The sequence below is a fragment of the Astatotilapia calliptera genome, chromosome 17, assembly GCF_964374335.1.
Source record: "Astatotilapia calliptera chromosome 17, fAstCal68.1, whole genome shotgun sequence".
NCBI classification, from domain to species: Eukaryota; Metazoa; Chordata; class Actinopteri; order Cichliformes; family Cichlidae; genus Astatotilapia; species Astatotilapia calliptera.
In genome coordinates this window covers 15,653,192-15,665,602 of record NC_137438.1, presented here as the reverse complement: position 1 = coordinate 15,665,602, position 12,411 = coordinate 15,653,192, and the positions used below count along the sequence as shown (strand labels likewise).

The 12,411-nt window shown below is 38.1% G+C and overlaps 1 protein-coding gene across 3 annotated transcripts in view; it reads left to right on the top strand.

The window, feature by feature from the left end:
- Positions 1-1,749: 1,749 nt before the first annotated feature.
- The window catches only part of pde4dip (phosphodiesterase 4D interacting protein), a 95,865-nt gene continuing 85,203 nt past the window's right edge, over positions 1,750-12,411 (top strand). For 2 of the 3 annotated variants that reach the window (XM_080291608.1, XM_080291607.1), the window contains exon 1: positions 9,194-9,788. In XM_080291608.1, the coding sequence (XP_080147734.1) occupies positions 9,763-9,788 (26 nt within the window). In that variant the 5' untranslated portion in view covers positions 9,194-9,762. Of the gene's footprint in view, positions 1,925-9,193; positions 9,789-12,411 lie in introns of those variants that run through there. The other variant, XM_080291609.1, reaches the window with a different exon arrangement.

The window sequence follows — 12,411 nt, the reverse complement described above, 5'->3', positions numbered from 1 at the left end:
AGCTGGAGAGTAAATAGTATCTCACTAAATTAGAAAAGCATCATTTAGCACAAAAAGCCAGTTTGCTGCTCTACAAAAAGCCCTCTGTAAATCTGGGACATCTTATTATTATTTTCTTTTAAAGTCTAGCTTTAATATTCTTTTCATTCATCTGTCCATTCATTTTTATCACACGCGTTTTGAACTATAGTTTTGTTTAGCTATAGTTTAATTCAGTTCAATTTTATATATTCATTTATTTATTTATTGTTAATATACAAATTTAATGCATGTATTTAATTATTTGTTGCTATTAATCTTTGTCTCTCTTCAACAGTATGTCTTTGTCCTGTCTTCATCTACTCACACCCAACCGGTCACACCAGATGCCTTATTCTGTTGGATGCTTCTTCCTGTTAAAAAGGAGTTTTTCCTTTCCTTCCTTCCTTCCTTCCTTCCCACTTTTGCAAAAACACTTGCTCATTGGCAGTCATGATTGTTGTGATTTGCTCTATTCACTTTATAATATTGTGGGGTCTTCACCTTACACCTTCAAATTACAATATAAAGCACCTTGAACTGTTGTTGTGATTTGGTGCTACACAAATAACATTGAATTGAATAAAGAGAAATGGGTGAGTCACTTCATCTCAAGTCAAATCAGATTTTTTTTGCTCAACCATTTAATAGTTGCTTAAAACTTTTGTGGTCTTGAGTATTGGCTAATTAAAATATGAAAATAAAAATAAAATAAAATTCCTGCATTCCTGTAAAGCTCCATATTTGAGCACACCCTAATTTTTTTTTAAAAAACATTCTCATTCCAAAATATAACTTTTCTGACAATTTCTGAATAATATATATAGTCATATTTAACAATAAAACAAAAAATAAAAAGGAAGAATGGCGTCTGTAGCTTGAATACATGTGGCACACGTGGAATGTATGGAACACATCCCTTTTTTCATCTGAGCACATGTCATGAAATAAAAACACATTGAGGAGTAACTGAAAGAACGTATGTGCACATAAACACCACACAACGGAAATACACGATTTTACATGACTGTACATCAACTGTGGAATGTAATGCATTATTTGGCCACTAGGTGACATAACATCAATGGCTCGCACAGACTAGTTTGAAGCAAAAACCAGGACAGATTTAAAGGAAATTTCAAATCAAAAAAAGGGAAATTCACTCATATAAACACACAGAGGGAAACACATGTAATGACCTTGTTATTTTATTGTGGAGATGAGGACAGGAAAAAGACAGGAAAAGAAAAGCTCGGTTCATACTCTGTTCTATAGCCTACATTTAGTTTTACCTTTCACGGTGAATTTTCATTTTAGTAGACTTTTGTAAGTTTTGTAACATTTAAATTCGGACAGCTGTCTCACTTATCGATATCTCACATGCCTTAATAGTATTCAGTTGTAATATGCATTTCTTATCCTTATTCATGTCTCTTATGGTAATAGCGTGCCTCTTGACATGCTGCCAGTCTGTCTAAAAGAATATGTCATCTATCCAAGCAAAGCATTGTTATTTTTGCACATGTTTTACCCCTCACCTCGCAACTCCCCGCATTGACGAGCCGGTCACATGGTTTCCTTGGACGTCTGCGGGAAGGGGGGGACACAATCTGCGGGCATAAAAATGAAAATCCAGAATACCCTAATGGAGGGGGCCGGGGGGGGGGTGTGTGGGGAGGGGAGGGGGGGGGGGGCGCTTAACCGACCAATGAGCTGCAACGGGAGCATTAGTGGTGGCGTCATAGCAGCAGCATCTCTGACTCCAGATTGAGGTGACTCCTGCAACCATGACCGGATGATGAAGGGGTAATAAACGGATACCGATGATGATGTGCTCGTGGAGGTGAAGAAGAAGATGGCTAAAGAGAGATGCTGCTGTCACCGCAACATACGACTTACATACGAGGTAGTCACGCATCGTCTATTTCTGTTTGTGCTGTAATGTAGAACCGGTTTGGCGGAATAACAGTAATAAAGATGGAGACACTTATTCTCGTGTAACTGAAAACAAATTTAGAGGAAATGCAGTGCATAAGAACGCAATGTGTCGTTATATACCCGCCCAGCAGGCATATTATGTTGTAAACCAAAATCCAGTGTTGATGCTGTCAGGTGGTGATAAGCATCTGATTGGTCCGCAGGAGGTCTGGGACTGTTATTAGTCAATAACTGTTTCCTGTTCCTAAGTGATTTGTTGATTTCTGAGCTATATGATTTTCATTAGCAGTCTCAGCACAGAGCTCTTCCTCTACTGTAGCTTTCCATCTAAAGGGCAGTACTTGTGATTTTTCCATCTCTTGAATGAATTACTTCTCTCCAACAAGTTTCTAGGCTTTCTCAAGTGTTTTTTAGATAGAAGACAGAGAATAAAGGAAAAGCAAATTCACATATTTCAATGACTGTTCTGACTGGCAATGCTGATGTAATTTATGCAATATTTTACATTTATATCAAAAATATTTAGACAATAGTTTGAAAGTTAGATTGCAATTGTACATGTATGCTGATCTCATTATATATAGAATGTGGTCACTCTGATTAGGCTGAATATGCTACATTCTTTCCAATCACATGACAAAGTCCTTTTTGATCAGGTCCTGTGATGTGTTAAAGATCAAATGCTATCATATTATCCCAATTGAATCCTTTGCTCTCCAATTGCAGGCCAGAGTTTCTAAACGTATGATTCCAGGCACACAAACAAGATATCAGGCCCTCTCCTGTGGAACTAGCTCCCAGTCTAGGTTTTGGTGACAGACATCATGTCTACTCTTAAGACAGGGCTTACAGTTAGTTTTGGATTAGGTGACCACAAACCAACATTATTACAGTTTTTGTTTTCTCTAGATTATAGGATCATCACTTTAAATATAACACATTTAAAATTCAATTAATTACATTTTATTTATTTTGAGCAAAATCATGGCAACAGCCCCTAAAATGATAAAATGGTTTAATTCTACACATTTTTATGCAGGTTTTTTTGTTTAACCCACCGAATTAAAGCTGAAAGTCTGAGCTGAGTTGTTTCATTTAAAATTCATTGTGGTAATATACAGAACCAAAAAGGTTGTCTCTGTCTGTCCAAACATTTATGGACCTAACTGTAAGTGGAGTTTTCAGGTATCTGTACTTTACTTTAGTAGTTATTTTTACTTTTTACTTTTACTCCCTACATTTTAAACAAATGTATGTACTTTCTACTCCATATATTAACAGACTTTGCACTTACATCTACTCATGTTGTCATTCAGTGATTCAGGCATAACATTCATTACTTTAAGGACCACTTTTGTGTGTTAGATGAAGATAAACTCAAGCTGTACATTTACTGTAGTACTGTGCTAAAGGTAATAAAAATCTTTTACCTTTTCACTGTTGTAAAGGGTAAAAGGATAGGATAAAATACTTTTTACTTTAATTAAATCAATTAATTAATTTTTTAAACATTTTTATTTGCATCTTCAACTGAAAACCCAAAAGTGCAGCAAGTTCTCAGTTAAACAAATATTTACTATTCATGTACTTTGTTAGGTGTATTTTACACATGTATTTCATTTGCTGACACTTCCACGTGTAAGTGGGATGCATTTATCCAAAAGTCAGTTTTGCAAATAAGAAAGAAAAAAAACCTGTCAATTTTGTGTAATGTTTGTTAATGTTTAATGACTGAGCATTATGTCACTTGTAGCTTAGATTTGTGATATTTGAGCCAAACCATCACACTGAGTTATTGATTATTTATAAAGTAGTTTTTCAAAATATGCGCTTTGGATGGGGGAGGGCTAATAAATGCATTTGTCTTCTGGCTAAATTTGAGTGAAAACACCTGGGAAAATAATGTCCACATGCTCAAACTGTTGATCAGCTATTTTATGATGTTGATTTCTATCGTGAAACATTCTTCGTTTTTTAACAGTACACACCAGTGAATTCTCTTGGATGAAATAAAAAGACAAAAACAAACTGTCATTCAAAGTCTTTCTGGCAGATTTTTGGCCTTTAAACACTCTTCAAGATCGTCATTCACAGCTTGTACATAAACTGCTGAATTAACTGGACAGCAACATCCTCCCAGCACAGTACACAGACCCTGCATCTAATAAGACAGAGAGTGAAGGTCTGTGCCTCATTCTCTACTCATGGTGAAGAAAGATTCACAAAACACTAATAAATCTCTTGTGCGGGACTAAATATTTGCATTCATTTAATAAAAAAGAAAGATGTTTACATACATCACCAGAGCATTCTCATTCCCAACGCGTAACATACAGACGATTTGTCACATATGTATCAGATTTAGATAACAGCTCAAATGGAGTCCTGACAAACTTACTCAAGTCCACTGAAGATAAAGTTCTTAAAAATACAACTTTTTGATCATATTTTTTCTACATACTTTACTACTAAAGGTATTTTTGACTGCGTTGATGGTCAGCTTTGTCAGTCACAGCTCTAGTTGTCTGAGCACTGTCCAGCATCGGGGTGGCTGTAGCTCAGGAGATAGAGCAGGTTATCTACAAACTGGTAGGTTGGTGGTTCCATCCCTCACTGCTCTGTTTGCCTAATATGCATGGGAAAGATGTTAACAGCAAGTTGCTCTCTGATTGCTCTCTGCATGCTCTCGGCATGAGGATGTGTGTAAATGTTAGACAGAAAGAATAGTTTGAATGAGGCATGTTGAATAAAGCACTTTGAGTACTGAGGTGGAGTACGATATGCAAACCAGTTCATTTATAATGGTCCAGTGTTTCGAATTTTTGTTGTGGAATAATGAAATGTTCTTTTGACATGTTTTTATTGGAGATTCAGTACCGGAATTCCAGGAGCGTGACCACGCCTCCAAACACGCTCCTTCCAGTTGTCATCTATATATGTTTCCCCAGTTCTACAAGCTGTTCATTCTCATTTGCCCCACCATCCTGCCCCTTTTCAATTCTTTAACTTCTTCACTTCCATTTGGTACATGGGGACCTGCCAGGCCCCTTCGAGGCCTTCCCCAAACCGCAGCTCAATTCATGTCCAAGCCATTCACCTTTACCTACTAAAATGCTGCCAAACCTAAAATGAGGATGTGGGCCCAGTGAATTATAACATATGTATATTATTTTCTAGCGTTTCTGAGTTTGATTATTTGCCGCTCTTGATTTCTTGTTTAGTTATGTCAGTTCCCTGTGATGTCCAGTCTATCCGAGTCTCATCTCTGTGTCTTGTCCTCAGTGCCTGCTGTTGGAATTCAGTCTTGCTTCAATGTTAGTTTAGCTTATGTCAATTTTTTGCTTCTGGTCTTTGTTTCATCTTCCCTCATAACCTTATGCTGCATGCTCATCTGTCTGTGTTTTTCTCTGGTCCTAGTTTATCAGTCTGTTTTGCCCATCCGCTGCTCTGTTATTATTTTTGTTAACTCAGTCTGCTGCCTGCAATTAAGATGTGTTTAAATTTAGTTCTGGTCTGATGAGTCCTACATTGGGTTTTCAATTTAATTACTTTGAACATCTTTCAAATAAGTATGAAAGAACAAATCGAGTAACACACTGTCAGAGGTTTACTTGCAAAAAAAACAGATACAATACAAAATACATACTTCCAGCCTTGATCACAGGTGCATGTCATGGCAAAGCCAATCACATGTAAGCATATATCATAGTAGTAATTAGTAACATGTTGTATCACATAGTTGCTGCTCATACAAATGTCACGTTCAACAACATCCCAAATATGCTCCACTGGACTGAGATCTGGTGATTATGGAGACCAGTAGGGTTGTGTTTCTCCAAACTTCTATTGTGGAATTTTGGTGAAAAATCTGTGCAAAATATAGCCTCCATATCCTGTTCTTAGATAACAGTAGTGACCAACAGTGTGGTCTGCTGTACCAGTCTGATTCAAGGTCAGATACTTTCAGAAATGCTCTTCTGCTTACATTTTTCTAACAAGCGACTGAGTTACTGTTGCCTTCCTATCAGCTCGAAATTCTCCACTGAAAAAATGAGAGCAGCCCATCTGGCATCAAGAACCATGTCACTTTCACTCCCCTTTCTTCCTAATGCTTGGTTTGAACTTCAGCAGGCTGTCTCTGCCATGTCTACATGCAATTTAGTAAAGTTTAAAAGAAATGCTTCACATTTCCTTTCTGTGTTTGAACACTTTTTATTTTTGCAATACTCTTTCTAAAGTCAGTAAGGTTTTGATTAAAGTAAAAAAAAAAATTATTCACTGTAAACGGAGTTGAGGTGACTGGCTGACATCGACCTGTTATAATTGTTAGCCAGCAACAGCAGTCTAAGCACAAGAGCACAGATACAAGATTCAAGGTGGAAAGCTGAAAGTTATGGTAACAAGGGAAAAAAAAGAAAGAATGTCCAAGTAGGAGGGTAAAGGATGTGATTGGGTTAATAACAGGGTGTAGCTTTCTGTCAGGAGACTGGCCCTCGTCTCTCTTGTTTCATGTCTCATGTCTTTCATGCCTGTCATCACCTCAATCTAGAATAACAATATCAGATAACATTATTCATAGTAGTTAAATTTAACACCGAATTTCTACATCTAGCTCTACTGAATAAACTGTCCCGTTCTCGTAATTTCTCTTTCAATCTTTTTGGAGCGTGAAGGTCCGACTCAAGTTCTATGATCATAGTTTGACTGCCAAAAATAAAGATGTGAGCTCAGTCAAGGGAATTTGACTGATTCTTCTAAACCACAGGAGTCATGTGTGAAATATCTACGTGCTGACACAGCAACAACTCAGTCAAGAGAATAACTAAACAGTGAAGAAAATCGAAAAGTTACAGACTGATAGGTTAAGTGAATAAATTCTTCTGTTATGCAGTGGTGACCACAGCTTGTCAGAAGAGAATAATACGCACACAGAATTAATATGGAATTTAAAAAAATGATAAAAATCATAATCTTAGATGAAACTGGTAACTTAATGTAGTCTCATAAACAAATGTCAGTTTCTGTGGTAACAATATTCTGCTAATATACAAGTTAAAGGTAAATGACTGCAGGTGTGTCACACCACCTCCTTCCTGGTATCCATTCCTCAGGGATGTCCCCTCTCTCCAGGATTGTGTTAAACAAAGACCACTTAAAAAGACCACTGCCCTCTCTCCTACATATCCATACTGCCACAGGTATGTCATACCTTCCTACCTTCACACCTGCCTTTCCGCTCTTCTTCCTCTTCCTTAGTGCCCTCATTACTAAATTTTCTCCCGCCATTATCTTCTTTTTCATTTTCCTTATTCTTGTTTCTATAATAATCTTTGAAGTTTACTTTGAAATTGTTTTTGCCCTAACCCCATGGGTTGGGAACTATAGGCCTGATGTAAGGAATTATGAATACACAGTAACACCCAAGACTCCAAGTGACCCAAGCAGTAAATCACACTTGAGTGAAGGGTTTGTTATTTTGGCTAATTGCGTTTGGCTCAGTTGAGGGAAGCCTCTCAGTTCAACCTCTGATTTTCTGTCTCTTGCCCCAATAAGGCCTGCTGGCCAGCTGCACGCTGCGTGCTATGTGTGGAATGTGAGGATATCTATGCTTAGGTCAAGATGGAAGGACAGTGAAGGTGAGGAAGAGAGGAGAAGAGACATTCCCTGTTCCTTAACCCCAAACCTACAGGTCATGTATCTGTATCTATCTGGCAGATTGCAGGTTATACTAAATTATGAATTGACCAGTTTTAGATTTCATATATGCACATAGATCCAAATATAGCAAGGTATCTCTATGTAATGAATATTAAGTGTTATTTACATACTCAGTTCCTATGAAGCTGTTATTACATGGCAGTACATGAAGTAGTAGAATTTACTACTAAACAGGTCTTGTTATCTCAATAAAATTAAACTGTAGTGAGTTATGATCGCTATAATCTTTCTTTTCCCCATTTTGTTTGGCTTATTTTAGCGCGAATCAAAAACAGGTGTCAAAAAAAGGTGCACGAGCTCTTGGCCAGCATTAGCACATGTATTGTGGTTGTGAATAAAAACAGTCAGCAAACATGAACATCGGGTACAGCTGTCTGGCAAATGTGAATCTATATAAAAACCTGTGGGAGTTTAGAAAGCAGAAAACAATTCCAGTGTCTTTCCTGTTTTTTTCACCAGTTTGTTACCACTACTGTACTACTTTCACTTCATTTCCAAGATTATTGTATACAAAAACATTATTTATCTAAAACGGTGGATCATGACCAAAGGAGGAGACAATTTGATTTTATTTGGATCTGGGAATGTGTTTTAATATTATTATTATTATTATTATTATTATTATTATTATTATTATTATTATTATTATTACTACTATTATTATTTTCTTTTTCATTATTATTATTGTTGTTATTATTATGAGTCAAGGTTTTCCCCTTGCATGAAAACACGTTTTCTGAGTGCCATTAAGATTTGAATTCAAATACAATTTTCTCGTTGCTATACACACACTTTTATGAAGTAAAGTAGCAGCAAAACAAATGATAAATAACCATTAATACTGTAACTTGGCACACCTTGTCTAATTGTGCTTGCCCTTCGTTTACTAAGTGATAATTATCATTATCTGTGCACATTAAACTGAATATGCAATATTAAGAAAGGTAACAGAAAATTAAAACTCCTATGACCAAAGAAGAGGCTTCTCTCTAATTTATAAAGGTCTGGTTCTCAGGTGAATGAATATACAATTTGATCCTTTGTGTTAATAAACTGCCACACCTAAAATTGCCCATAGGAGTTTTTCTTTAAACCAAACACAGTTTAAATCTGATTTTTTTCTCCCTACATACAGACTCACACAGACCACACCCTCCTGTTTGGAGAAGCACTGAATAAGAATTTCCACAAACGTTGATCCAGACCACTGTTTTTGACTCCTAGCCTAAAGCTGTCTAGCTTTGATCCTGAGCTCCCTCGGCCAACCTCAATGTGCTGCTTGTTTGTTCAGATCTAGTCGGCACAGCTATGCTGTGATTCTTTTAAACTGATTTTCAAGAGAGTGATAACAGAGGTGCTTAATGCTGCTTTTATGTGAAGGATCTGAACATTTTCTCCAGGAAAAAATGTAAAGCAGTTCAGTGTTTTGTGTTGGAGGAAATTAGTGTCTAAATGCCGCCTTTTACCTGTTGCAACACGTTAGACACACCTACAGGGAGAAGGAGGTGTGCATAAACACACATGCACACTATCAAACACACAGGTATCCTCCTTGTGCTCCACCTGCCTTTAAAAAGTACCAGAGGCAAATAGTCAATAGACAGTGAGTATTTTATTAGAAATGGCTGGAAAACGTTGGTGTGGTTTATACACCCACTGACACACACACGCACACATACCTGGTGAAGCGGGTGTTGTGGAGCATGCTGAGACAGATCACTCTTTCATGGTGAAGCAAGCAGCCTCTGTGTACCTTTGCTCCACGGTGCTGTTTACCACGTCTCTCTGTGACTCTCGCTGCCACGTCAAATGACTGCCTGGGTGCTTGGCTCGCTCCTCTGGGAGCCTCGTGGCCGAAGAGCCTGACTGTGGTCACTCTGCTTTGACTCTGAAGATTCTCTGCAACTTTGCTATTTGCAGCTTGTAATATGCCTGGGTTTGAGTGTTTACTGAAACTCTAATGGCAGCTAGGAGGTAATCGGATATCTTCGGGTCTCTGAAGGCTGAGGCCAAGGACTATTCACCTGACAGATGAGGACATACTATGTACTGAGCTTTTGTGCTGTTTTTTAATGATACAGCTGAAAAATGAGTGGATTTCTTTATAGAGGAAGGTAAGCCTTTGCAACAGTGCTTATGATGAGTCAGTTTGATGAATGTGCATGGTTTGTGAAGTGTGAGTGTGTTGTATTTCTTTGTTCTGTATAGGCATGTGTGAGTGCGCTTTTATAAATGTAACATGTAGAGAAAAGATTTTGTTCTGAAAGCAGAGTCTCATTTACCTTTCAGGAGAAAAGAGAGCTGTTGTGTCAGTATTACACGGAAATTAGCTCAGCCAGCTGCAGTCATTTCAACGTAAACAGCTGCATTATCTGTGTCCACTGTTGTTATTTTAACCCCTTCAGGCATGTGACAAAACATTAGTCATGTTTTATTTCTCATACTAAAAGTAATTCATGCAATTACACTAACAGTGTAAAATATTGTGTCATCCAGTTGGAACTTATTCTTAAAACTGATGAGATGACTGAAAACGTCACGATTTGGTGGCTGCTGCGGTCCAGCAAATGGAAATATTCTACATGTTATTGTCTGGGGTTAAAGTGGAATTTGACAAGGGGGACGCTAAGTTCAGGGCAGCCAGGGAGCAACTACATTATATTACAATTTAGAAGCCTTTGTTACATTTGCCACTATCCAACCCTTGGCCACCTTAAAGCTGAAATTTGGCACCTGTTGTTAAAAAGCTTAATACCACTTTAGATTCAGATTCACGTTAAATTGAAATTGATGACATCCTCAAGAACAAACTTCTGTTACTTATTGAAAACTTAAATATGCAATTATTTTGAAGCATTATTACCTTTCTTTTCAAAGGTCAACGAAACATGAAAACTTCATGTACAAACTATTTAGTCAAATCAAATGCAAACTGCCTAAAAGATTGCTGACTTTACAAACAAATACGATTGTAAAACCTTCTCCCTTGGTAGTTACACTTCCACCACTATCTTTCTATTGAGAATTTGCTCAGAAATTACAATTCAGAATTGAGTGCTTTGTCTCTTTCTTAAAATGTATCTGTTGCTAACCACGGAAACTGCCATATGGATTAATAAATGAACACAAACAGAAGCAGAGCAAAAGATGAAGGTTTCATCCACCCTCTCCAGTGCTAAAGTCCCTTCGTCTAACCTCACAATACAAGAAAAGAAGGCCGTTGCATCACTGAGCAAAAACAAAACATCACCATATTACCAGCCGACAAGGGGAGGTGCACTTTTGTTCTAAACCCAACGGATTATCACACAAAAATTACTGCACTCCTTAGTGACAACAGTACCTATGAAGCATTAAAATGAGACCCCACAAGCGACTACAAAAGTCAACAGTTGCCTGCAAGAACTTGAAAAGGATAAAGTCATTGACTGCCCTACATACATACCGTCGTCTATACCAAGGGGATGCTATACCCTGTATTTACGGACTTCCAAGGATCCACGAAGAAGGACTCCCACTCAGACCCAGTGTTAGCAGTATAAACTCAACTACCTACAACATTTCCAAACACCTTGCCACCATCCTTGTGCCCCTTGTGGGGAACAACCCCATCACATCAACTCCACTGACTTCAACAACAAGGACCAGAAACTTGCACTGGATCCAGATGAAACCATAGTGTCCTTTGATGTGGTTTTACTCTTCACTTGCATACCTACAAATGAGGCAGTGGAGACTCTCAGAAAACGACTACAAGAAGACAGCTCCTTGGAAAACTGAACCAGCTTCACCCCCAAACAAATTTGTACACTGTTAGATCTCGGCCTTACCACCACATATTTTAAATACAACAAGGGTTTCTACAGACAAAAACATGGATGTGCCATGGGGTCCCGAGTGTCACCTATTGTAGCCAACCTTTACATGGAGGAAGTGGAAAGAAAAGCTCTTGTCTCTTTTAAAAGGACAGCACCAAGCCATGGGTACAGATACATGGATGGCACCTGGATCAAAACTAAAACCCAAGAAGTTGAATCCTTCAGTGCTCACATCAACTCATTAGACAGAAATTTAAAGTTCAATAGGGAAGACACAAAGGATAACAGTCTGCCACATTGAGGAAAATGGAAACCTTAGCATTGCCACAAGACCACACACACAGACCAGTGCCTACTCTTTGACACCCACCATCCTCTGGAACACAAACCTGGAGAAATCAGGACCCTGTAACACCGGGCAGAAAACATTCCCTCTATGCCAGAAGGGAAAAAGAAGGAACACACATGTAAAGAAAGCTCTTAAAACATGTAGTTATTCTAATTGGGCTTTCATAAAATCACCAAAGATGCACAGAAAAGAAGGTCAGACACCAACTGGAGAGAATCAGAAGGACAAATGGAACTATACTGTCATCCCCTTTTGTAGCAGGTTTATCAGAGAAACTCAGGAGAGTCTTCTCCAAACACGAGATCCCAGTATACTTCAGACCCAGCCGCACCCTCAGACAAAAACTGGTTCATCCCAAAAACAAAAATCCCAAACACAAACTAAACAACATTGTGTATGCTGCACAGTGCAGAGAAGAGTGCTCAGACCTCTACATTGGACAAACCAAACAGCCACTTCATAAATGCATAGCACAACATAGAAGAGCCACCTTGACAAGACGAGACTATATCTGCATCTAAAGGTTAAAGGTCACTGTTACGAGGATGCAGATGTTCACATTTTGGACAG